Genomic DNA, 27004 nt, shown 5'->3' with positions numbered 1-27004 from the left:
TCACAACAAGAAGCACCTCAAATTATATTCAGCAAAAGAAAACAGATCAAAAATTGGGCTATGGTTCCTTTAATGTGACGTTCCAGAAGAGGGGAATTCCTTCTGTGCTCACAGAAACCACAACAGAGCTCGAACTGAGGCAAGGGTGGAGCTGATAGCAAAGGAAAGAGAACTTGGGGACTGGGGAGCTAGGCTGTATCTTGACTAAGGTTGTGGTTACATCGCTGTGGGCATTAAAGGGCCCGTTTAGGATTTGTCCATTTTATTGAATTTTTAAAAATAGCCTTGTGACTGACTTCTCAGACTTTCAGGGGTGTTGCCTAGACCTTCAAAGGGGTGACTTCATTTTGGGGACTAAGCATGAGCATCCAGACCAGGGAAGCAAGAGGCAGACCCAGGAGGCCAGAGAGACCCACATGGCCAATTTACACAGCATAGTTTTGCCTCTCTGAAGTATGTGCTGTTGTGTATTTATAGTGTGTCTTCATGCGTGTGCGTGTGTGTATGTGTGTGTGCACATATTGCATGTGTGTCCACCCATATGCCACACCATACATGTAGATGTCAGAGAACAACCTGTGGGAACTGTTTCTCTCCTTCCATCATGTGCGTCCTGGGGATGGACCTCTGGTCACTAGGCTTGGGGACAAGCGTGTTTGCCAGCTGAGCCATCTCACCAACTTAGGTAAAAACTATGACTACAACCTAATCTGTGAAGCTCCAAGGGTGACAAGAGACACACGTAGCATTATACCTGGGGTCCCCCAATTCCAAGCCCCTGACATTTTCCGTGAGTGTCTCTAGGAGTTGTTCTGTAAGAGCCTCAAGGCTTGCTTCAGGGCTACAGCTTGAGCAAGGCCAGAGGGATAACTTTGCCTGTCCAGACCCCATACCCGCTCCTGCGCCTCGGCATGACCTCTTGTTGGATGTCTTATTTCCAGGCACAAGTGGGCTTTCTAGTTCCCTCTCTCAAAAGTTTTCCTAACCTTCACAGGGCCACACCATTGGCAACTTTTTTTGTGTAAATCCCTCCAGGCTTGGCATGAATTGCAGGCTTGGAAGATGCTCTGCCCACACACAGGTCACTGGAAAAACCATGTAGATGCCCGGCCTTGAGTGCTGGGCCCTGAGGACTTCTTGAGCAGCACACATAGGTCATCATAGCAGAGAAAAAGGTCCAGGCTCCTCTTAGCCAAAACACCTGTTTCCTGGAGGAAGGCTGAGCCCCAGTGAGACATGATGTCATTGGTTTTTTATCACATCTCAGTGAGGCAGCCTTTCTGGGGAGGAGATGGGAAAATAGAGCCCTGCCGCTTTAATTGGGAAAAGAAACAGAATCTCCAGTCATCTGGGTCAGATGCCCATGTTTCAGAAATAAAGCCCTCCTGTCTGAATTACCCGGGCCATTGCTGCCAGGGAGGAACAGAGCAGCTTTAGCGGGTTCTTTCCACGGAATTTTCTGTCAAATAAAAATGCTGAATTTCTTTAAGGCGCCATCTAAATGAAAGTTATTGTGGCTGATGAGAAATAAAATACTTAATTGCTAGGTAAAACAGATGAAAAATTCCTTTACTCACAAGGAAAACAGCAAAATATAACACATTCATATAAAATCTTCAAAAATATTTATTATTGTGCAGTGTGAACTCACATGACGTATGTGTGTGTGCAGGTGTGCATCTGGGCCACAGCACATGTGTAGCGGTCAGAGGACAACTGTGAAGTCAGCCGTCTCCTCTGCGTATGTTTCCGGAGATCAAGCTGACATCACCAGGCTTGCACAGTGGCCTCCTCTATCTCCTGAGCCATCTTGCTAGCCCTACATGATTCGTTCATATCTATTCATCAATTGAAATAATTGTTCTATCTTATTTGTTTAAAAATTAAACATTTAAAAATTAAAAATTTTAAAATTAAATGAACTAACCAGGCAGTGGTGGTGCAGGCCTTTAATCCCAGCACTTGGAAGGCAGAGGCAGGTGGATCTCCGTGAGTTCGAGGCCAGCATGGTCTACAAGAGCTAGTTCCAGGACAGCTAAGACTGTTACACAGAGAAACCCTGTCTCGGAAAAAAAAAAGTGATGGGCTAGTATGGGGGCATATGCTTGCGATTCCAACCTGGGCAACAAGGTAAGGTTTGTTGTCTTGAAAGAAAATACAAGGAGATAAAATAAATTCTAGGTGATAATTGTTATATTCTCTGCCTTTTACACAGACTTATCACCTTGGTTTTAAGTGAGGGCATATTTATTTTGTCTATTTAAAGTTTCATTAACAAAATACATGCACACTGTTAAACATTAAACAGTACCAAAGGCTTCATTGAGTTGGCGCAAGGATAGCTTAGTGGGTAAAGTGGTTTGGCACCACCCCTGGCAACCTGAGTTCAGTCCTCATAGCCCACATGGTGGGGGAAGAGAACAATTTCCCACAAGTTGTTTCTATCTCTGATTTTTGGGAGTTACAGACCCTGAATTTTCTGTGACCCCTTGCCTGCCGAAGTAAACAACTGGTTTTCCTGTGCTTGCAGCTGCTCTGGGCACGAGACCCTCATGGGTTCCTGATGGCAGGGGAGTGGTTTCTGGTGGGCTTGCAGCTGAAAATCCCCGAGAGCTAGGGTGTGGCTATTAGTCAAGGAGAGCCCTATATAAGCTGCCCTGGAACACAATAAAATTGACATTCTTGTTTCAAGGATCTCTCTCTCTCTCTCTCTCTCTCTCTCTCTCTCTCTCTCTCTCTCTCTCTCTCTCTCTCTCTCTCTCTCTCTCTCTCTGTGTGTGTGTGTGTGTGTGTTTCAATCTCCAGCCCCTTGCCTGACTCGTGAACCATCCTGTAGTACAGGCATTACAGTACATCTGATCACATATGGTGACATGCACACACACACACACACACTAAATAAATGTAGAAATAAAAAAATTTAAATTAATACCAAAGATATAAAATGAAATCTCGTGTCCTCTTGTACCCTAACAATCTCCCAAAGCTCCCAAAGCTCTACTTTGGTAGGGACAGTACAGGGAAACCCAGTGATACCCGGTGGCTTTCTCAATGAAACTAAGGCGTCAGGGGGATGAGGTATTTGCCCTGCCTGTTCTACAGACAAGATAAAAATGTCCTGGTTTCTTAAGCTTCTCTGATTTCAAACTGCAGAATACGACCTCCGGCAAAAGTGAACAGGTTGTGGGTGCACAGAAATTCCTTGTCACAAAGTATACACACATGGTCACCACAGCCCAGGTCAGGACATGGAGCCCACCTGGTGTCTCAGAGGTCCCTTCCATATGCCTCAGAGGTGACGGCTGTCAGCACAACCTCCATAGGCGGGTGCTGTCTTTTCAGACGCAATCATTACGCTCTCCTGCCAGCATTTCTGTGAGGTTGGCGCCGGTGGTTACGGATGGCTGCAGTTACTGAAGGGTCCGTGTACGTCTTTCTCCATGACAGTCTGTCCTTTCATGGCTAATGGACAAGGAAGTTGCTCCTTGCATTGGCTATTGTAAAGAATGCTGATAAGGCGTCTGGTGGAATATGTAACGTGTCCGGCATGTGGGGGACATGTATGGATTCAACTCTATCAGGAAATGACAGTTGGCTTTCTGAAAAGATGCTAACTTACATATGCACGGTCACGCAGGGCGTTTCCATTGTTCCATGTCTTTTTCACTGTTTGGTACTGACAGTCATCTTGATGTTAGCTATGTTGGTGGGTGGGGCGTGCCACACCAATGTGGTCTTGATTTAGATTTCTCCAGTGACTAAAGGGAACGAGCACCCTTCAATTTTCATGCTAAGCAGTGGGATAATTTTTTTTTAAAAAGCTTGAGAATGCTTCTTTTAGAGTTTAACTTTGAAAACAGAACAAACAACAACCCCAGGGCAGGCAGGACGTGAATCTTTGCAGATGCCTGGAGGGATAGAGTGGAGAAGAAAATGGGGAAAGCCATGACGCATGAGTGAAGCCGTCGTGAAGACCACATGGCATAGCGGGAACTCTAGAAAGAAGAATGAAGGTCCAGAGTGTAGGAAAAACACGCTAGGACGGGGGTAGAGAGAAAAAGAGAAAAGTTATGCTTTTCGGAGTATTTCAGAAAAGAAGGCAGACATAAGAAACTGCGTGTCTGCTCTTTCCCTGATCTGCCCCTCTTTAGCTGCGCTGCTCTACCTCGTTCTGGGGAGAGGCTCCGCCAGACCTGCTGAGCATCGTAGCTGTGCCTGCAGCGTGCGCAGAGCCGAGGCTGACAGACAGCAGGGAGGTGAGACTGAACCAGCCAGCATCGTCTTCCTTCATCTTCAGGAGCTGTGGTTGCAACCGTGAGGAAAGTTGGGGTCCGGTTTTGCTGTACCCCTTAGAACAAGGATCAAGAGAAGGCAGTCTCCATGAATAAGCCAGAGCTGCTTTCCTGCCTCCCCATACCCGCTCCTCAGGCCCAGCACCGCTCTTGGCTGTTCTGGATGAGTCCCCTCCAGGACCTCCACACTACAAGCCCAGCGCTTCCCCGAACCTAGCATCTTCCGCCTTCACCTGCCTCAGTTTCTCTGTGGCGTCACTCTCACAGCCTAGCCCCGTCCTACCCATCCCTGGAGAGCTAAGAGCAGACGACAACCATGCTGACACTTGAGAAAGTGGGTGTCACTCGATACTTAGATGTTATGGACATTTGATCTGTTTCAGCCAAAGACATTCGGGGTAACTAGCCCTATGCGCATGGTTTTCTCTGGATATGGGACCGAATAAATCTGAGGAGGAGGCCCCCTCTCTCTCTGTGTCTGTCTCTCTCTCTCTCTTTCTCTCATGGTTGGAGCAGAAGCAAGACTTGTGGTTGGTCCTCATCGCCCAAGGGCAGAACATCAGGGCAACTGTAGCTGGATCAGAAGCAGCGTCTACCTTGTTCTGTATTCATGATCTGTTTTTCCATTGCGCCCCCTAATAAATTATTGGCCAGACTTCGTGGTTATTGCTTCATTAAGAACTTACTATGGGTCAGGTCCCACCCTTGGCCCAGGACACAGGCAAACAAAAAAGGGTTGGCCAGCAGGGCTCACAGTTGGGGTGTCCTCACACATACCAAATACATCGTTGGCATGCATTTCAGTGACTGGGGTGTGTGTGTCCGTCACAGGGAGGTGCTGTGCCCCTCCAGGTATTCAGGCTGCAACAGCTGGCCTAGGGGTGAATACACAACGTGAAGGAGTTCAAACGAGGTGCTGGGGACCTGCAATACAGTTCTTTGGTTTAAGGTTTCTTAATGCTTTTGCAGAGAAACATTGCTATATTAATAAACACACAAAATGATTAGAATGCACATAAACTCTTTTTAGGATAAAAAAGTACAAACTCAAGAAATTACGATAGCCTCCAGGGGCCTTTGAATGTGAGTCTTCACCTGTGGTCTTAGGGCAATGAAAACTATCAGAGAAGTCACGACATTCTTGGCCAATGAGCATTCGCGGCATACTGATGAGGTAGGTGTTACTAGGCCTACAGGGGAGAACACTGAGGCCCAGTCATGGTATAGAAAGCTCGAGTTCCATGGTTAAGAAACCACAGAATCAGCAAGAAATCTGTGTAAAGTCCACACCCTTCTTACAGTGTGTAGTGCGTACAACAGGGGAGGATGTGGAAGGGTCAGGCTGGTGCTAAGTCGTGAATAGGCGTGGGCACCGGATGAGCGGTCCAGTGCAGAAGATGGCCATGACCCACAGAAGCTGAGCCTGCAGGGTCACGACATGAAGTAAGTGCATTGAGGGCCGCTGTGATGGGGTTGCTGCCATCCAAGGTCTTATCACCAATGTAGAGAGACAGCGGTCCTCAGCACTGGTATCACTCCCGTGGCCCGAGAAAGCCCCGTCTCAGCTGTCCGTGTTCTACAGTGACAGCCTGTTCTCAGAGTGAACAACACAGGAAGCATGACACCACCATAGCTTCTCCCAAGGTGGCCTCACCATCGAGGAGGCAGGCAGTATGCAAGAGAATGGGAGGAAACCGTGTTGTTGGGCCCAGAAGGACATCGATGGGGAGTGGGAAACTTGAGAGGCAGCTGCGGCTTTCCATCATTTTCCATTAGGAGGTCAGTGGCACAGAACATCTGTTGACATGAACACTAAGAGATTGATGATGTTCTCATGGACAGAAAACAACCTCTGGGGACGACCCCCATACGGTTGAGCACGTACAATGTGCAGAGTTCTCCCTGACACTTGGAAATGGCTCTTTCCACTAGAAAATGGTTGTTACAGTTTGCAACGGAATGGTACCGCTTCTCTTCTTCCCTTTTTCTTCCTTTAGTATGCACCCAGAGAGTTTATTGAGAAACCAGTCAACATCCTGGAGGTCCTCAGGCCATCTCAAGTACTGTTGCTTTTGAAGAAACCCTCTGATGGTCTCATGTCTCATCAGCTGATACTGGGACAGGGACCCCACCACCACCACGACGAGAACATTCTTGAGGTCAGACAGGCACCGGCTCTGGGCGTACCTGAAGGCTTCCAGACACCAGCCATCCTTAAGGAATTGTCTGCTCACTAGGCACACGGTCTTTCTGCTGCCCCAGACAGCCGCCTGGATGTTTGAGATGTGGTTTTCCCCGGGGATGAAGTCTCTCTCTTCGAAGCACAGCCTGAGTCTGTTTCGGGAACTATACTGGGCATCCAGGTGTTTGAGCAGAGCATTCTGTGCCCATTCGAAGTCTTTGCTACTGAAGCAAAAGTAGGCATCGTATTGGTATGCACTGGGTTCCGAACTCCGGACCTTGTCCTTGAACACCAGTCTCTGAATGTTCTTATAACACAGGAAACAAGTCCCCCGGAACTTTATGAACGTGAAGGTGGTGACGAGGAGCAAGGACAAAGTGACAGTGCACAGGACGAAAAGGGAAAACTTTATGGACTGCAAGACTTCCTCTTCATCACACTCCTTGGTGGAGACGTCATAAAGGGAGACCCCTACCAGCGAGTCAGGGTACATGCAGTATATGTCTGCAGGAGAGCCCTGCAGGGTGACATTGGTTTGGTTGAGCCAGGTGATGAAAGGGATAAGTTCACACTGGCAGACGAACTCGTTATGCGTTATGTCCAAGGAGCTAAGTGAAGCAAACAACCCAGGATCAGGAGAGAAGAGCTGATTTCTAGATATATCAAGAAACTCTAGAGTAGCAGGTAAGCTGCCAGGAGAGAGAGAGGTCAACCTGTTAGCGCCAAGATTGAGCAACTGTAACGAAACCAGGTCGCTAAATATTCCAGGAGGGAGGAAATTAAGGTAGTTACTATTCAGGTACAGGACTTGGAGGTGGAAAAGGCCTTTGAAAACATCCCAGCAGAGGCCGGTCTCCCAGGCAAGCTGCAGCATATTTCCTGCCAGGAAAAGATGTTCCAAGCTCAGGTTCTCGGAAGGGGTATAGACTGCCTTGCAGGAGGACAGGCGATTCTGGTTCAGGATGAGGGACCGAAGCTGGGGAACTTGCAGGAGGAAGTAGAGGTCGGACAAATCTTCCAGTTTGTTCTCGGATAATTCGATGAAGTTGGCTGTAAAGCGGACGCGTGGCAGATCGACCAGCTTATTGCCACCCAGTAAGATGGTCAGGATGCTTGGAATGAAATTGATGGTTTTAAGAGCATTATCGCGGAGATCCAAGGTTTGTAAGTTCTCCAGGGATCTGAACGTTTGGTATTGAATGATCCCAATATGGTTCTTTTGAAGGTCAATGTAAGCGATTCTAGGTAGCCCGTAGAAGTTGGAATTATAAAGTTCTCCCAAAAGATTACATGACATAGTGAGAACTTGGAGATTGTCAAGTCCATAAAACGCATCATCTGAGATCTTGTTTATCTTGTTGGAGGCAAGGTTCAGAAACTTCAAATCTTTCAGCGTCTCAAACACTCTGGAATTCAAGGAGAAGATATAGCCATGCGAAAGGTCCAGGAACATCACCGAACTTCTAGCCAGGCCAGCAAACGTGTTCTGGTCAGGGTTTCTGATGTTCTGGAAGCCAAAGCCAGACCCCATTATGTGGTGCATAAGAATCAAAGAGGTGACTTGGCTTCCCCGGATGACATTGCTAAAGTTGCCTGTGATGTCCACTGTCCAACCATTTTCAGAGAGGTCTAGAGTTTCCAGCCACATGCCTCTGAAGGGGTTCCTGCAAGTCTCCCAACTCACAGAGACTCTGCTGAACAGGCTTGTTGATTTGAGGCCAAAGAAAGAGAGTATTTTACCCTGCAGGGGCTTGAGTTCATCCTCACATAAAGGGAATATTTTATTGAAAGAAAAATCTATGGCTTTTAAGGAATTCAGTTCCTGAAATGAAGAATGGAGATGAAGGCTGTAAATCTGGTTGCCAGAGAGGTCTAAGCGAGCCAATGAAGTTAGATTTCTGAAGTAACCATCTCTTAGCACAACACTGGAGAGCTCACAGGAAAACAGTCGAAGTTCCATGAGATGGGGAAGTCCCTGAAAAGCGTCTGGACTCAAGACTTCAATGTGGTTTTGGCCCAGGTCCAAGATCCTCAGATTGGGCAGGTTTCTGAAGGCCTCCCGGCCGATGGTCATGGATGTAAACTGGGTTCCCAGCTCCAGCAGCAGGAGCTGCCCCAGGAATGGAAATGACGTGGCGTTGACCACACTGATGTAGTTGAAGCTGAGAAGGAGCCTCTCTGTGGTGTCGAGGACCCAGGGGATCTGGGTAAGGTTACAGTGGCGAAATAAGGCGATCTGGCCATTGGAAGAACAGGGAGACATTCCCAGCATGGGGCTGGCCATGAAGATCACACTCAAAAGAAGGTCAAGCTGATCTGCCATGATCTATGGGGAAAGAGCAGAATAAAAACACATCACAACCTGAGGGTCTGCACCCGGGTTCTCGGCACTTGAGGGTTTCCTGTGTGATGTGGTTGTTCCTTGGGGCCCTTCGCTCAGCTGACTCCACAAACACTCTGCTGGGCCAGAGAGAGCCACTCACTCTTCTTCTCAAACACTCGCTACGGCATACTTTACACACTGGGCACCAGTGCTTTAAAGACACTGTGAGCTTGGGAGGTTGCTCAATGCTAGAGGACTTGCCCAGCATGTCCCAGGTTCAAGGTCTCCTCTCCAACACCAAACAAACAACAACAACAACGCTGTTACCTACTCAGGGTTTGTTCATTAGTTCCAGAGCTGCGGAGGGAAGGTGAGAATCATAGGGATGAGATATTTTTACTTCTGTTCATCCAGGGGCTCCCCATTCCTTACTCCCAGAACCTCAGCTCGCGAACAGATCATAAACACATCACTTTCCCTACTGCATTCTAGCCAGATTGTAGCCCACCCCCCAAAGATCTGAGCTAGCTGGATGCGCTATGCGTGCCATCTTACAGGCACTGAGTACCTAATGTATCGTCATAAAGAATCAGATTTGGTCAGCTTGATGCGGTGGACTGTGCACCTGTTGCACGCCTGACACAGTATGACACACCTACCTGCTGAAGCTCGGTGCAGGTGATTTAGCATCCATCCGTGTGCCTCAGCAGCAAAGGGTGTCTCACAGACCTGTCTGTCATGTGTTCCAAGCATAGGTGCTGTGTGAGAACAGGAAACATTAACAAGGATCTCAGAAAGTTTAACATTTTCTGCGGTGGTCTGAATAAGAACGGCCCTCACAGGCTCAGATACTTGAACATTTAGTCACCGGAGAGTGGAACCCTTTGAAAGGATTAGAAGGATTAGGAGGAATATGCTGGAGAAAGTGTGTCACTGGGAGTGGGCTTTGTGGTTTCAAAATTCCAGGCCAGGCCCAGTCAGTCTCTCTTTCTCGGCCTGTGAATCAGAATACAGCTCGCTACTTCTCCAACACTGTGCCTGCTGTGTCTGCCACCATGTTCCCACCATAATGATAGTGTACTAAGCCTCTGGAATAAGCCCCCATTAAATACTTTCTCAGAGATGCTATGGTCGTAGTGTCTCTCCGTGGCATTAGAACAGTAACTAAGACATCTTCCAAGTGCATGGCTCTTCCATCTTTAGAACACATCTCACGTGCTGTCAATGGCTCCCACCAAAAGCCGCCACTGAAAGGTTCTGTGTTCTAGAAAGTATTCCCCACTGGGCCTGGGTATTAAAGGATTGATTGTCATCCTATGACTCCCGTGGGAGGTAGCAAAGCCTTTAGGGGGTGGGGCTTAGTGGGAGGAACTTAGGTCACCGAGGGTGTGCTTTTAAAGGGACACTGGCCTCTTGTACCATCCCTTGAGCCATGCATCTCTCTTCTTGCAGATTCCTGTTTGCCCTGCCTAGACTTGCCATCATGCTGCTGTGCCTGCCAACTTCAAGTGTGCACACATCCTTTCTCCCCTGCGGCTCTGGCCATCACCCAAAATAAGTCCTGGCTGGTAGAGCAAGTCTAGAGAGGGAAGACTAGAATCCACCAGGAGAGAGAAGGCCAGTTTGAGATGAGATACAGGAGGCAGCTACTGAAATGGACCCCAAACAAAGCTCCATCTCTCTTGGCATGCAACCCCAAGACTGTTCTAGAGGCTGGTGGAACCCTGAAAAGCAGATTGAAGGAATCCAGTGTGAAACGTACGTCTGTTGAGTGGTACCTAAAATGAAGACTCTGAAGATGCAGTTCAGTGGAGAGAAGAATGCGCAAACCAGGGTTGGAACCCACATAGGAAAAGAAACAAAATGGCGGATCCGACAGTGGGAAGTGGGGTCTACTGTGGCCTCCAAAGCTTGCCAGAGTATGGCCTCACTGCCCACACCCGAGGAGGCCACAGTGCTCTACTGCGCAGTTGGATCACCTGGCAGCACACAGCCTACTGTAGTGCCCCTCATACGGTTTATTCTGTGGTGTGCATCTGTACAGTGCATGCAGGGAGTGTAAGGTTGTGGACACCCATGTGCGTGCTGGCAGAGGCCAGGGCAGGATGTTGGGTGTCTTCCTCGATCACGCTCTGCCTTACTGCCTTGGGGCAGAGGCCCTCACAGAACTGGAAGCACACTGTTCTGACTTGCCCAGCCACCCAACAAGTTTTCAGGGTCTCTTCAGCCCCCATTCCCAAGCATCGGGGCTACAGGCACAGGCCACTATGCATAGCTTCTTCACAGGCATTGAGGTCTTACTTTGGAAATCTGACAGTTCTGAGACCTTACCCTCCCTTGGCATCACAAACCCAACACTGAGCCCAGACTCAGAGCCCACCTCTTTTAATGTGATGTAGAAGGCCTTCCATACACATGGAAACGATCACTGTGGTTCATAGGCTGGGGGTGGAAACACTGTGTGCACAGGGCTAAAGGGTAAGGGTGTTAGGCTGTGCAGTCTAAACACAGACCACAGTTTGCTGGCCTCTGTTCTAGAAGGTAAGAGAACAGAAACTCCGACCCCACCAATCAGGGTTTTTAAGCGACTCTAAGATAAATACGGTGTTGAGACACAAGAAGGTGCAGGAAAGAGCTTGTGTGGTCCCCAAGTCACTGCTGGCTTTGCAGCTGTTATTTACCCAAACATCAGGCTGATTTCTCATCTTATGTAACCGGATGGAGAAATTCCCTCGGAGACACCAGTGTGAGGATGCCAGCTCAGAAAAGCACAGTTAAATGTCTTCGTTTCAGTTCTGATTTTGACAAGATCAGTGTTGGTCCCCAGGTACGACTGCTGAACTCGATGACCTTGAATTTCTGGTAATGAGTGACAGCCCTAAATAACACACATTTCAAGATATTTCAATTTCCAGATTCACAAGAGAAGCTAAAATTATAGTAAGGAAGATGAAACCAGCTGAACAAGTAGATTTTAAACAAAACTCTTTTGGGCACATGTTCTAATTACAAAGATATCATGCAGACCTAAGTCTTTAAGAGGGATGGAATAATTCTATTTTTACCTCTGAAGCAGATCTCTGGTGAGAATGACTGGCAGGACAGGTGAGCCGGGGAGCCAGCTAAGCAGCGAGATGAGGTGTTGGGAGAGGCTCATGCTGAGAGCATGTGGGAGCCAGAAGCTCAAATGTGTGGATGTAAAGACATCCAACACCACCAAGGCAAACCTAACTAAAGCTGAGTGCCAGACTCTCATGCTCTTCCTGACTCCGACTTCAGAATGTAGAGATTCCAGGAAGGAGTCCACACAGCAAGAGATGGGCTCTGAGGACGGAGTAGTGTGGGCGTGGGACCTGAGAAAAGCAAGTGACTGAAGCCACACCCCTAAGTGGGTGACCCCAGAAGGGAGCAAGGTCCTGCACGTGGGTGGAGAGCCCAAGGGAAGCAGGGGAGCCATGGCCACTTGCTTCTCTGTAGGTTGAGGGGCTGGACCCTAACCTTCAGGGAATCCTTTCTGCTTCTATCAGACGAGTCTGCCCTCTAGTGGTTACCAAGAGCAGAGCGCGGAAAGGAAGAAAGGCAGACAAACTTCAGGGGCAATGTGTTCACGACTCATTATCCAGATGACAAAAAGAAACACATGAAGTGGGTTCCATAGTTAGGAGTCTCTGGTGACATATGCATTCTCTGTTCATAGAGGAAGAGCATGCATAAGGTCTTGGGTTCGATCCTCCACCCACCACAAACACCCACTCAAGACAAGTCATTGCACTGCAACTGGGTGTGGTGGGGCCTGCCTGTAACCCTAGAACTCCAGAAATGGAGGCAGAGAATCGAGTGTACAAGGCCGAGTTCCACAGTCAAGCCTTATCTCAAACAAAACCAAAAACCACTGCCAAAGTCATACACTTTACTCCCAGGATTTATAGGAGAAGCAAGGTGAGAGTATAAGGCTTGAAGGATTCATCATCAGCACACACAAAAAGGATAGGGATAAAATAAAAATGGTATGTGGTTAGCCTACTCAATTGAACAAGAGACCCATTAATAGTCTGATATACAGGGTACTCGGCTTTGGAAAAGACCTGAGGTTTGCTGGTGGAAGTGGGTACCAGGAGGGTTTCAGTCACTACATTATTATGAGATGGTGGGAAGTGGGGAGGCTGTCTGGTATCAGGGGGAAAATCTGAACGCCAACTATAGATGCCTGAGGCCCCAAACACACGGAGAGTGGATGCAGCTGACAGACACCAGGGTGTAGTTTGTGTCCTCGTAGGTGGCTTAGTTCAGCTTGGTGCAGCTTTCTGTCTTTACGTATAAGAAATTGCACATAAGGAAAAAATGAACGAGGTATTTCTAATACCAAGGGTTTTTATTGTGTTTTGTTGCTATTGATTGAACTCATGGCCTTGGGCATGTTAGGCAAGAGCTTTCCCACTGAACTATATCCCCAGTCAAGCTCTCTAATACATCAATAATATTCCCAAATATATCAATTTTCTTAGGAACAAGTTCATATTTTGAAACAAGCATTATAATTCAGTGACGGATGGAGGATTCTGGTTTTGTAAACAGTTTCACCCCCTGCACTGAACAGTCGGATGGACTTGGGAACCAATCATGCAGACTCAGCTTCAGGGAGAGGGGAGGACCAGGGTCCTTTCTCCAGCCCTAGTGTCCTTAGGGTTCACTTAGAGACTGGCCACGATGAACAGTCCTCAACCTGGTTACATGTTAGAATCCCTGTAGTCTGGAGACCTGTGAGGTCTGGGCCTCCCTACGCCTATTCAGTGAGATACTGAAGATGGCGCATTCTCAAAATTCTGTATTTTTAACAGATGTGAAAATTGTAGATACACTCCGGCCCATAAGTCATTGGCATATATCAATAATCGTTGAATTTGCTAACTCCTTGAAATCACCTGGGGTCTGAGCCTAGGTCCCGGCAGAGAAAGGCTGGTCTTAGCTGACCTAGCAGGCATGTCTGACATAAACACAGCCCACAGTTCCCATGCAGTCAAAGAGAGCCAGGAATGCTGCTCAACAAAAAAACTGTAAACTTACACTTTAAAAATACGAGATCATGTTTGCTCAATTTATTTTCTTTGTGACTTGATCGCAAGGTTCTTGACACTATGTTGCAATGTTAAAAGGTTGGACATCCCTAGGAGGGTGAGGCATGGGCCCCTGGAGTTCTTAGCTCTCAACAGGTGACTCCAGGCACAGACTGTTTGATCAACTGCTCCTTTGGCTGCAACCCTGACTCCACCTCAACCATAAGGTGCATGGGAATACCATGAATCCTAGGATTTCTAATGCCAGAGAGGTTCACAATAGCTGAGGCAAGAATAAACCAAGAAACAGCAAGAGCAAACCCAGGATTGTGTGTACAACTCAGCCTTAAAAAGGAATGGAAGTCCTATTATTATTATTATTATTATTATTATTATTATTATGTGTGTGTATTGCACACATAAGTCACAGAACCACTCCATGAAGTCACTTCTTTGCTTCTACTTTCACATGGGTTCCAGGGACCAACCTCAGGTACCTGCTGAGTCATCTCTCCAGTCCCAGAGAAATAAAACTGGGACATATGCTACAACATGGATGGATTTTTTGTTTGCTTTTGAGACGGGGTTTCTTTGTATAGCCCTGGCTATCTTGGAACTATCTCTGTAGACCAAGCTGGCTTTGAACTCACTGAGATCTGCCTGCCTCTGCCTCCCGAGTGCTAGGATTAAGGCATGTGCCACCACGGCCCAGCTATGGATGGATTTTGAAAACAATATACTAAGTATAATCAGTAAGATGCAGAAGAACAAATACTGTGTGATTCCAAACTCTGGCACAGGCTAAGCAAATGCTTTCCCACTGGGCAACATCTTATCCTACATGATCTTTCTAGAATAAACAACTTTACAGAGACAAAAGACACAGTGAGATTATCAGAGGCTAAAAGGAGCAGGTGGGACCAGATGGTTCAATGGACCCAGAATTCCAAAAAACTCAGAACCTTGAGGAAGTTCTGAAGACAGTCAGTGGTGAAAGTGTTTAATGACACTTGGCTGCATGCAGCCTTACAACGATTTAAATGACAGAGTTCATGCCATGCACATTTTTCCACAATTTAAAAAAGAACAAAGCCAGGTGTGGTGGTGGTACATACTTATAACCCCAGAAATTGGGAGGGAGAAGGAGGAGGATTTGGGGCTCAAGTTCATCCTTGGCTACATAGCAAGTTCGAGGCCAGCCCGAACAATGTAAGACTTCACCTCGAAAGAAAAAAATCAATTTAACTAGCTAAAACCCACTGCTGGAGCTCCAGAGATCCCACAGGTTTGGAGGCTGTTGAAAGTAGCATTCTAAAACTGTATCCCAGGCTCCTTTGATGCAAGCCGCTCTCAGGCCATGTTTTGAGAAGCGTGGGCCTAAAAGATCCCCTCTAAGCCGCACACCCCATATTTCTCTTGCAGGAAGACCAGGAGACCATTGAGTATTGGGTTTTGACTATTATGGCCGGGTTAACTTGTGTCTAGGGCTCTGAGGGCGACAAAAGGAATAGGACAATCAATGCTGGCCTCCAGACTCCTGCCATGCAGTGTTAATTAAGATAATCAGGCCAGGGGGAGGAGGTCAGCATCCTTTCTTCCCAGCTGCCTTCATTTCGAGTTAATCCCAGCCATTAAGAGAGCCGCTTCCTTTCTTAATTGTCTGAGTAGGTAAGCTGCCTGCTGAAGCAGTCTGAGTTATGGGCCATGGTCTCAGCAGCAAATCCATAAGCTTTTATTTTGGGGGTGCCGCTCCTCCCCGGACACACAGTTAGTTAGCGAATGCCTCAGGCTGAGCCAGGAAAGCCCTTGTTTTAATTTAACACTTGATCCTTAGAAAATCACCAGTCATGGATTGTTGGCAAGGCCCCTGGGTCTGAGCTGAGTCCCAGACTAGCTGCGTCCACAAGGCAAGTTGCCGAAAGAGCGTTTCCTCTGCTAAGTATCGGGTTCAAAACCAGGGCGCCGCTGGAGCACTAAGCCTGGAAGACTGGCTATGCAAGAAAACCAAAATTCATTTCCTTTAGATGCCTCGGAGAGCTTTGCCAAAGTTCACAGTAACGACCTGTGGACCAACTCCCAGTATGGGTGTGGTATGCGGGCTTAGAGACAGAACGCTGGAGCAACTGTGGGACCAGACGCACTTTGGACTGTTCCAAGGGGTGCCGGTTTGTTGGAGTCCTAATTTGAATCTGAAGTGTCTTCCTTGGGCTCTTGTCAGGAAAGCCGCCCCCTTCAGCTAATGACACTGTTTTGGGGTGCTCTCTAAGCTCTGGGAACTGAGTCTTAGTTGGAGGTGGGTCCTTGGAGGTTTACTGCCCTAGCTCCTTCTGTTCACTCTCTGTGGCCTGTCTACTGGTACTTTTCCTTCTTCTACCCCCACGAACCATCTCTTCAAACCATCCCTAAGCACCTTCAGGTCCCAGGCTTCCCAGCTATTCCAAACCAGCTGCCTGCTTGCCTGCCTGCCGTATGTCCACACACTATGTGTACTGTATCCATGCAAAGGCGAGATACTCAGGTGTGCCCTCAGCACACTGTCTCCAAATCCCCTACAGTTCGGGAGTCAACTTCACTCCCAAGGCCAGACTCCAGCCTCGGATCTGCTGTTGCCCTCTTCTGGTCTGAGCTTGTGGAGACCCGGTCTGTGGTGTGTGTGTGTGTGTGTGTGTGGGGGGGGGGGGGGGTGGCACAGGAGAGCTCTGCACAGCCAAGAGGCAGCTCCCCTCTGTGCTGCTGTGTGGGGACCCAGCACTTCAGGCGGAGGTTGTTCTGGGTAGAGGATGGCTCTCAGGCAATCATGCTTGCAAGAAGCACCCTCTCCACAGCTGGGAGAAGATTGCTTGTTCATGAGAGCTGGGAATGGTACTGCTTCCGTATTCCTCAGCCCCATCCACTCCAGAGCCTTTGGGATCGGCACAGCAGGTGAATGCCCAACACTTGACAACTGTTCGGCAAACAGGACTCCGAGATCAGCGCGTTAGTTTTCTGGGGACGCCGCGAGCTCCGGAGAATGATTTATTTACTGATGCTCACCGTTCTCATCAGGGTCTGTTTGCCTTTGCCTCCCTCAATGTTTATGATCCCTCAGTACAAAGCACGTCTGTCGAGTCTAGCCCAGCAAGAACTTTCCCATTTGTCTGTAATCTTTGTTCCGTGTGCGGCGGGGTCGTGGGGGGAGGGCTGGGGACACCATGAGGAACCATGGCTTGCTGAGTTCCCAGTCTGGGTGGTGGGGCTGGAACTCTAGGAGGCTAGAAATTCCCCACCTTCTCTCAGAGCCACAGAGCCGTGCTAGAAATTCATTCCCAAACTGCCACCAGGCTCTCTGCTTTGTACTTAAAAGCCCACCTGCAACCCTTTTTTGTAAATTAGGATTTTATTCTCTAAGCCAGGTAGTGCTTTGCTGTCTTCAACTTATGGTAAATATGTTGAATGGATGTGTCCTTTCACATCCAGCCCTGGGGTCTGCCTCCCTCCTCCTGGTGCTGCAGGGATGGATGCCCAGAGGACGAGAGATTTGTGAGCCTTAATACAGGCGTCCTTACACAGGCGTCTCTAACACTTGCATGCTATTGGAGGGAGCATCCCAGAAGTCAGCACTGACTAGAAAAGTCCTCGATGGATCCTTAGATCTACAAACCAGAACTTTTCAGGGTTGCTCCAGGGTCCCCACCTCAGACTACAACCTAGAGGGGGCATTTCAGGATTGAAATGTCATGCTATAGCCGGGTAACAACCCAGCCGACTTTCCCCATCATCTCTATATTGTCTACAGCCACAGCCCTGCTTCCCAACTTTACCAACTCAAAATTTGGCCTCCCGCATCCTTTGTCTCTCTGCCTAGCCTGGTACCCAAGCTCTGGAGCATATGTGTGTCTCACTGGCTCTTCCCGTCCCATCTTCCCTCCACAGGCTATCTCCAAACAGTCCTCGCATCCCTCCAGGCACGCTCCCCTCCCCCTCCCTTGACATCCTGGCTCCATCTCCATGGCAGCATTTTATTACATTACATCTTTCCTGTAAGCTGTGAGGCAAGGACTCGGTTTTATTCATACTCGATCCCCCACAGTTCCTAGCACAACCCCAGCACCCCAGCAATATTCTTCCCATTCGTGTTTGGAAGCCACAGTCTCACCAGGAGCACTGGCCTTTCCATCCGAACACCAGGGACACCTAATACGTTCTTGTCATTCTAGGGGCAGTGGATGGCGGGTTGTTCAAAGACTCCTGAGGCCGTAGGAATCTCGTCACAGCCATGGTAACAACAACAAAGATTGAATGAATCAGGAGACACAGCAATGACTTTGCTAAGAGAGAACAAATAGAATCACTACACACGTTTTTCTGTGCTGTGAATCACTTTCCTTTAGTTGGTTTCTACTCTGTGTGAGTCCACTTCTTTGTTTTTTGGCTTTGTTGTTGGGTCTTTTTAAAAATTTTTAAAATTTCAAGTTAGAATTTTTAAAATTTCAAGTTTCATTGTGACATTTCATTCATATATCTGTCATTATGCGTGTTCTTATTCATCTCGATGTAGGCTTTCCGAGACAGAGTCTTACTGCGCAGCCCAGGCTGACCTTGAACTCAAAGGTGCTGGGATTGGGGGTGTGAGCCCTGACCCCCCTCGAATGGAATACTCACTGGAAGAGAAAGGTTCTAAATGTTTTTCGAAATTGCGACATGAGGGCTGAAGAGACTGAGAAATGTCTGGACCAGCCTCTGGGCCAGAAGGTGACTTCCAGTCATTCAGTCAGATGGGTATCTTTCTATTTTGCCGCACCAGGGAAGAAAAGAAAAGATGGTTCCCACGGGGACAGAGAACTCCCTTTCATGATGTGTCTGTGATCATTTGGTTTCTAGCTTCCAGTACTAGGACAAGACAGTTAGCCTTGGAACCAAGAGCTTGCTGACTCAGGGATCCTGTGGGTTTCTGCTGGCGGGGGTGGGGGTGGGGGTGGGGGTGAGGGGTGGGGAATGGGGTTGGAGGGGAGGGGAGGGCGCTGAGGATGAGAGGAATGAGGTAAGGCTACACCAGGGTCTGACAGACCTAAGCAGCAGGGCTAGGTGACGGCAGGGTTTGCGTGTAAGCACTAGGTCTCACACGGACGGGGGTGTCCTGAGAGTTGAAGAACTGACTTGCTGACTGTCAATCATCTTCTGGATGATTAAACAGGCGCCTAGGGAGGTGAGGGCGTGCCCCCGGCAAATGGCTTCACCCAGAGTAAGGTGTGCAGCTGGGATTCGAATCCAGTTGCAAACACGGTTGTCATTGTGATCATGAAAAGAAATCAAACCTGAAAATTGTTCCCAAACATACACAGAGCCTCAAAGAATGTTGTCTGTGCACGGGGGTACCCTGGAGGTGGAGATGCTGATCCGTTTGGTCTGGGGAAACCTGAGAATATGCACTTTTTTAATTAAGAAGAATTGGTGTGTGTGTGTGGTGTAAGTGTGCTCGTGTGGGGGCACTTCAGGCGTCATTCCTCTACTACCCTATTTGAGACAGGATGTCTTTGCTGTCTGTCACTCTGTACCCCAGAATAGTTGGCCCTCAAGCTTCTGGGCTTCTCCCATCTCTTCCATCTCCTTGCAGAAGCAATGAGATCGCCAATTATGTGTCAGAGTTGCTGGTTTTTTTTATGTGGGTGCTGGGGATTTGAATCCAGGTCCTCCCACTTTGGCAGCAAGCGCTCTCCCGGTTGAGCTATCTTCACAGCTAAAGATCCGCATTGCTAACGTGTTCCCAGGCGATTCTCGTGGGGCTGGCCCACTAACCACACCCTGATAGACAGGATTGGGAGTCCTGCTTTTAGCCTCAGAGTTTTCCAGCACCAATTCATTCTCCTGTGAATGCCTTATGGCCAAGATTCTACAGAACTGGTTTTGAGCTGTATTAGTGAATTAACCCCAAATTCTCTAACCTCTCGCTGGAGACTTCGCATGAGGAAGAACCCCATGGCTTAATCTGAGGGAAGGAAGCAACAGAGTTTGGGATGAATTTCTCAGGTCCAGCAGGCACTCCCTCTGGCCACCAGCAGGGGGCACACACTGGGCGAAGACCGGGGGAGGAGCTCGAGGTCCTCCACGGGAAAACTAGAGCTGGGGAGCTGGGCTGGGCTAGGAAGCCCAACCGCCTGCCTAATGCGCGCCTGTGTAGCGCGGGGCGTTTCCGAATTAAGACAACAACCAAACTAAACTCGATCGTAGTTCCACAATTTAACAGCTTGGGCAAGCGCAAGTTCTTTGAGTTATCAGTTTAATCATCTATAAAATACCAGGGACAGTCGTTACCGCTTCCTCTAGGAACACGGCGGGGAGGGGGGATGCGGGGGTGCGGAGCCAAGGCAAACCAGAGAACCAGCTGCCTGTGCACGGTCCACCAGTTCTTGCTATGCTCAGGTAGACGGCCATCATTCACGTACACACACCTCACCAGAAGGGCACACCCTTAGAAACCACTGAAGAGGAATGCAGAGAGAAGGAACATTTCCTGGAGTGGGTTGTTTCTTCTTTGACCATTCGTGGGAAATTACATAACAATGACTCCTGTTTGCTTGAATATCCTTAGGGAATGGTCCCCAGCGCTCCCAAACAACAAACAAACAAAATGACACTCTCTAAAACCAGTATTATTAGTATCCCAATGGCCTAGGCTCAGAATGTCTCTTCCTGCCTGCTTATTATAGACTCAATAGAGCACTTTTATAGCAGCCCATCAGAGTGATTATGCAAAACTAGCGACTGGCGTGACACACTTAAAACCCTTGGGTGAAGGGAGGTCACGTAGCAGTTCTGATCCGTCTGGGGCCAGGTGTAGGCTACGCTGGCTGGCACTCTCAATGAGAAGATTAACACCCAGGCTCTAAAGGCCTCCCTAGGTGCAGCTCTGCTACACCTTGAGTATCTAGGGACAAAGTAAACTGCCAGGAAAGCTGGGCTAATGCCAGGTCAGGGAGCTGGAACAGAGAGAGCTGGGAAGTCCGAGGCAGCAAGTGATGATACAGACAGTTTGCTAAGCATAGCGGAAGTCCTTTGCAGGGTGGGGTGAATCGGAAGCCATCAGCACTGGGGTGTGTGTGAGCAGACTAGAAACCCTGGTAAGCCCAGATCAGATATGCAGAGGATGGGAATTGGAAATGAGATGCTAAAACACTTGAGAATGGTCCTGGGGAGCATCTGTGGTCTGCATGTGAAGAGAAAGCTTCTTAGGCCATCACACCCAGGCAGGGCTCTGGCTGGCACGGACACTCCAGGTGACAGCTGAGCCCCAAGGTAGGGGGAAGACAGGCGTCAGAATCCAGGTTCAGAGGGGGAAAGATGACTTCATCAGGACTGAGACAGGCAAAGGTTAGGTGGTGTGCCCTGATTAGAAACGCATTCCCCCAGGAGGTTCATGCATGCAGAGTCTGCCAAAGGCAGGGCCTCAGAGGTGTCTGTGCTCCACTCTAAGCTGGGGCAGGGAGTCAGAGTGACTAGGCTCTTGTCTGCTGGTGACAGTAACCTCCATGATATATGAGGCCACAGCAGAAGCACTGGGTCCAGAGATGCCAAATCTGAGCCTGAATACTCCTTCAGCTACCAGCTGGGCCTTCTGGACAAGCCTGGCTTTCCTTCTCTTCAGTTTCTGCATTTCAGGTCACAGCAGCCCAGGGACGACAGTGGCGTTGTAAGAATTCAAGTCCTTGCAGGGTCTCTGTTGCTCTAAACTGGGTGGGCGGGTGATGCCTCTGTATTGTGGCAATCGTGAACTAGAAGCATGTCCCCATTTTTGTGGACTCTAAAACAACCCAAGGCAACATGACCACAGTCAGACCACAGCCAGTCTTCCCAGAAGCAGAATATTCATCTCCACGTGAGCAGAGCTGCAAGCCCGTTACAGGGGATCTCGAAGACAGTGGAAAACAATGTCCCAGACATACCGATGAAAATGGTTCCACGTATGTCTTGGCTTTACGCAAAGCTTCCTCTCAGAGTGTAGTCTGATGACTTTTGGGATTGGAACTCTTGTTTTCTCCTTCCTTGTGTTCCCACCTCCACCTTCCTCACAGTTTCTCTAGACACTGCCCTCTGGCAAGCATGTGACAGAATTATACCCAGAGGGAGCCTGTGGGCTCCCAAGCAGGGTCTTTGGGGTGAGGACACAGACTCCATGCTGAGAAATCCAGGAAGTGGGCAGCTGGGCAGTAGAAACAGAAAGGGAAACCTGGTCTAGCAGGCCCGGGAAGGCAGGAATGGTTAGGCTCCAGGGAATTAGCTTTGTGTTTTGAAGCAGCCAAATGCTGGAGCCATCAGAATGGAGGGGCCTTCTGGGGGGACAGAGACTAAGGCCCCCCCTCAGGGATAACCGGAGTGACCAGGCAGGTCACACTGCCCACCCTTGTCTCTGCGGTCCTGGAAGTACATAAAATCTGGAAATTTGAAAATCCCGGGGTGTTTACTGTGAATCCCAGCCCAGGGAGAACCAGAGTTCAAGCACAGAATAAGTCGATTTCTAGAAAATAAGGAATCGGTGTGACAATCTTGCACGTCTGAGTACGTCCACATTAGGGATTCGCCCATTGTTTTGTCACTACAGAGATGGAGATGGGGGTCATATCTCTGAGCAGCCTGTGGCCCTGAGCTCAGCAGGGCTGGGGGTGACTTTTGGTACCACCGCCTCCGTTACATTTGCACGAAGTTCAAATCCTTGCCACTTTCCCTTCCTCCAAATTGGGGTGACTGTGAAGGGCAAATGAGATGGGCAATACAGCTCGGATCTCTGGGTCTCTTACAGCATCTCACACACTGCATTTGGTTCATTGACTACCAAATTACTATTGACCACGAGAGTGCTCTAAGCCACATTGAAACTGAGTCCAGATAGACAGCTAGTCCAATGACACTGGGTGATGGTTTTCGTGGTGGCATCGGGAATGTGAACATGAACCTGACAAAGGGTCAGTTCGCTTGTCCTGAGTCTAGCAGGGGGGCTTTGAGTGACTAGATCTCAAGCAGGCATGACGAGCGTGAATCCTAGTCAGCACTGAACTCAGTCCTTAGAACAATACCTGGCTCCATGTAGATGCTACCGATGCGCTTGCCACGATTACTGTATTATTAATTTGGTGAAGCGGAAAGTGTCTGACCGTCATAAGGTAAAGTTGAGGGCTGGAGAGATGGCTCAGCAATTAAGAACAATGGCTGCCCTGGCAGACAGCCCAAGTCTCCCTCCCGGCATTCACTGTGACAGCTCACAACTCCCTGTCACTCCAGCTCCAGGGGCTCTCGTGGCCTGTTTTGGCCTCCAGGACCTGTTCTTCTGTGCATACGCTCTCGCCTGCCTGTAATCCCAGCATGTGGGAGACTGGGCTCAGATAAGTGAGATAAGAACTTCAAGGCCAGCCTGGGGTACACAGAGTTCCAGGGTAGCCTGGGCTACACCCAGTCTCTAAACAAAAAAGCAGAAGATTCTCTGAGGAGAGGAGAGGAGAGGAGAGAAAAAGAAGGTATGGTCGGGACCATGCGGAAAGTCAGTGTGGAAAGGTTGGTGTTCTGGGGGAGGGGGAGAGAGAGAGATTGGCAGGCAGTGGTGGGGGGCATGCAGCAGGAACTGGGGCTGCAGAGGGAGCTGAGTCTATGGACTCTACTTCTCTTGATCCAGGCTACTCTTCAGCCTGGTCTGGTCCTTGCCAGGTTTCGAAGTTGAACTTCTTAACATCCAGCCCTTCCAAGTGTTCTCTGCTTCTCCCAGCCCCAGAGCCTGTTTCTCTGAGTTAGCAGATGCCACGATATGGCTTTTCTTTGACTGTGCTCTAATTGTCTCACTGGTGTAGGTTTCTGCCTCCCACGGACACCTGGACAATCCAGGACTGTGGGAGCCATGCCCCAACCCTGTCTTTGTCCCACAGAGCTGAGCACGTCATAGGATATGGCTCACACACCCGAAGACTCTGACAACGGGGCTAGAAAGATATGACTGAGTGTGTGGGTCTGCCCTCTGAATTCTCCACAAAGTGAAGAACGGAACAAACACATCTGGGCTCAGTAACTGGCTACTTACCCAGGACTGAGAGCATGCATGGACAAACAGAACAGTTCTGAATCTACTCCTCAGAGGAGCTAAAGCTGACATGCAGGAGATTAACAAAGAAACCTGTGACCTAGAGACATCAGCCCCAGAAGAGGTCATCCCTCCTCAGACAGAGCTAAAAACCTGACAGGATTAGCTTTGCAGTCACACAATGAAATCGGGAAGCTTTTCTTGCTTTGCTCAGAGCAGTGCAGGTTGGAGGCGAGTGATCCTGGGCCATGAGTTAGGATGGGCTGTCTTCCAGGATGACTATTAAACCCGTATGTATGAGCTAAGTCATCCCGATTTTTATCATAGGGGCTGTTGTTGGTGCCGCCCTGTAATCAAGTTTTGTCTAGGTCCCTCCTCTGGGACACCCCTAGAAACCCCAACACAGGGTACAAGACTAAGTAAGCAGTTAGCAGAGCAGAACCCAGGGCCCTCTTCCCAGGATTCCCTCCTGACTCTGCATGGCATGCTGGGAGTTTCTCGCTGCTGATTTTCTTGTTCCAGAGAATTAGGTGAATGGAGTCAAGAACTATGTACAGATCATGGACAGACTACTCAGAGTTATGTCCTCTGAGGAAAGGCAGAGAAAAGAGGCCACGTATGTGTGTCAGAATCCTATTGCCTCCTGTGACCACGGCGATAAGCATTTCAAACCCCATTCCAGGCACTGGGTGGGAGGGGAGGCATTGCTCATGCAGGGGTGCGGGAGGGAGGCATTGCTCATGCAGGGGTCTGACAAGAACATCCCACAGCAACAGTGTAAAGGGCCCTGCGGTCAAGCTGCTTGCCTGTGGGCAGTGCTACACTGATGTGTTCTGAACACTAGCTAACTCTAGGGCTCACCCACGGCTGGGAGGAAGCAGTCACCCCACTTTCGTCTTCCACAAGGCCTCAGGAGCCTTCCTGGGGAGCACACCCTCTCTCCCAAGACAACCAACAACGAGATGGTCCCCCAACCCACCATCACTCCTCAGGGACCATTACAGCTGTGGCTTACAGAAAGAACGGGCTGCAATCACCAAAGGCAGGATGACTTTCTTTCCAGCCTCAGAGCCAACAGTATTCACATGGAATCGGTCAGGCTGGCCAGATAGAGTGTTCAAAGCCTTCGCTGCCAGTGGACTTTTTAAGGTGTCCATAGCTCAGGTGATGGTGACTGCCTCCCCTTTCCAAGGAACATAGCGATTCTTGATCACCACTGGCCTCTTCCAGAGGGTGGGGCCAAAGGTGAAAGCCAGGAGAGTCACACACTAGGGAACCCCTTGTTCTAAGCCCAGCATGCAAGCGACTTGTCAGTTCTAGAGTTGCCCTGCTGGGCACAGGATATGCCCCCTCGGCTAGCTCTCCGCTCTGCTCCCCATTCACCGCCAGGGGACCCCATTTTCCACAGCACCGAGTGACAGAGTGCGCCTTCTAGGGGCTGGACGTCAGGCGGGAAAGAAAGTTAAAAGGGCCCAGGACCAACCTAGGAGGAGGGAAGAGGGGCGGTGGCACCAACCGTGTCCAGTCGTGTCCCGCCGTGTTCAGCGGCGTCCCGGCCCCCCGCCGGTCTCAGGGAACCCGTTGCAGGACCCCCTGCAACTACAAGGCATTCACCTCCAAAGCAGGATCCCCCACACCGCGGGCTCCAGGGCTGACCTCATTTCGCTCCTGACACCAAAGCTGCAGCGGAGCGCTGGGATCGGGAAGGCCCTGCCTGCCGCTGGGGGCTCCGCCCACAGCCCCGACCACGCCCACTTTGTGGTCCGTGCCCGTCTTTTCTAAAAGTCCTATCCAGAAGTCCTAGGCAAGTTACCTCAGCCTAGGTACCCTCTTTGCTCTCTTACCAGGGGGAAGACCTTTATCTCTGCTGCGATGATTTTGTGACTGAGGCAGGAGAGAAATCAGAATTGGGGTTGGCGGCGGCTATTGGCTATCATAGAGCCCAGGACTGGAGGCCGAGGGCAAGCCGTGACTTCTGAAGATACCCCAAACCATATGTTGAAATAATCTAGGCCAGCATTGACTCAGGCAAGAAAGCCTAGGCCCGAGTCCAGAAGTGCTCCACAGAGGCGCAGCTGCAGGACCGGCACCCATACAGTTAGTTCCATTCTTGCCTGTGGTCTTTGACCTGCGCCAAATTCAGACCAAATCCTGAAGATGTGCTGGGAGTGAGGCTGGATGGCGTCTTTCCCTTTAATACTCAGCTGCATCCTCTGTCCTAACTATTGAAGGTGTGCGAGTGTGTGTGTGTGTGTGTGTGTGTGTGTGTGTGTGTGTGTGTATACATGTGCACATGTGTTTAAGTGCCAGAGAATCATCTCTGGTATCATTCATCAGGAGCTGTCCATCTTGTTTACTGAGACAGGAGCTCTCTCTGAACTTGCCAAGTAAGTAAAACTAGTTGGCCAGAAAGCCCAGGGCTCTGCGGGGCTCTATCCCTCCAGTGCTAGGATTACCAGCAAGGGCCACGGTGCCTGGATTTTTTTTTTACATGGGTCCTGGGAATTGAACTCTGGTCCTCACGCTTGCACAAGCCCTTTGCCACCGGAGCCACCTGCCCAGCCTAGTACTGAATCCACAGACGCTCCTGCACAGGACAGAAGGCTGAGGAAGGAAGCTGTGATTTCCTTCAGAGACTGTAAGAGAGCAGAGACGCTCTCTGTCCTGCCAGCCCACTGTCTTTCTGTCCCAACTTCCCTTTTCCTTCCCACCCTCATTCCGCTCCTGGAGGGAGGGTGCATGGTGGGGGCAGGGCAATGTCTGCTTTCTGAAAAGGGACATGCTAAAGGAAAGAAAAGGCTCCCAGAGCTTGCTGCCACTAGAGTGTTAAAACGAGGTGATTTTTATAAGAAGGTGAAGAAGTAGCTTTCGGGGCGGGGGTGGTGGTGGTGCGGGTGTGAAACCCAGTTCAAGGACAGAAGTCTGGGTAAGACTGGGGTTGCATGGAGCTTGGACAAAGATGACAGCTGCCTCTTGTAACTGGGGTGTAATCCCAGGGTGACTCACACTCCCTGCTCCCCGCCTGCCAGCTAGGTGATATGATCAAGGAGGGCAGGAGGGATAGGTTAAAACAAAGCCTGGCACTTAATTACCACGGAAGATCTCATTATAGAG

At 49.4% G+C, this 27004-nt stretch overlaps 1 protein-coding gene across 5 annotated transcripts; it reads right to left on the bottom strand.

Moving 5' to 3' along the window:
* Positions 1-1653: 1653 nt before the first annotated feature.
* On the bottom strand, positions 1654-25589 carry Tlr5 (toll like receptor 5). 5 transcript variants are annotated; one of them, XM_050142855.1, is made up of 3 exons: positions 25374-25589; positions 9457-9555; positions 1654-8800 (listed from the first exon to the last, which is right to left on the bottom strand). In XM_050142855.1, exon 3 carries the CDS (start codon positions 8795-8797, stop codon positions 6221-6223), a length of 2577 nt encoding a protein of 858 aa, XP_049998812.1. In that variant the 5' UTR covers positions 8798-8800; positions 9457-9555; positions 25374-25589; the 3' UTR covers positions 1654-6220. The 5 variants fall into 5 exon arrangements, with proteins under 5 accessions (XP_049998812.1, XP_049998811.1, XP_049998813.1 ...); XM_050142854.1 differs by having other exon boundaries at positions 25407-25589; XM_050142856.1 differs by having other exon boundaries at positions 25505-25588.
* Between the last annotated feature and the right edge of the window lie 1415 nt (positions 25590-27004).

This window comes from Alexandromys fortis, unplaced genomic scaffold (genome assembly GCF_014885135.2).
Source record: "Alexandromys fortis isolate MF-2015 unplaced genomic scaffold, M_Fortis_MF-2015_v1.1 scaffold_51, whole genome shotgun sequence".
Classification (NCBI taxonomy): Eukaryota; Metazoa; Chordata; class Mammalia; order Rodentia; family Cricetidae; genus Alexandromys; species Alexandromys fortis.
The sequence above is the reverse complement of the archived record's forward strand: the minus strand, read 5'-3'. Positions and strand labels throughout refer to the sequence as shown.

Bases quoted from the DNA above. Each gene is read 5' to 3' on its own strand.
- Tlr5 (XM_050142855.1), bottom strand. From the start codon at position 8,797: ATGGCAGATCAGCTTGACCTTCTTTTGAGTGTGATCTTCATGGCCAGC.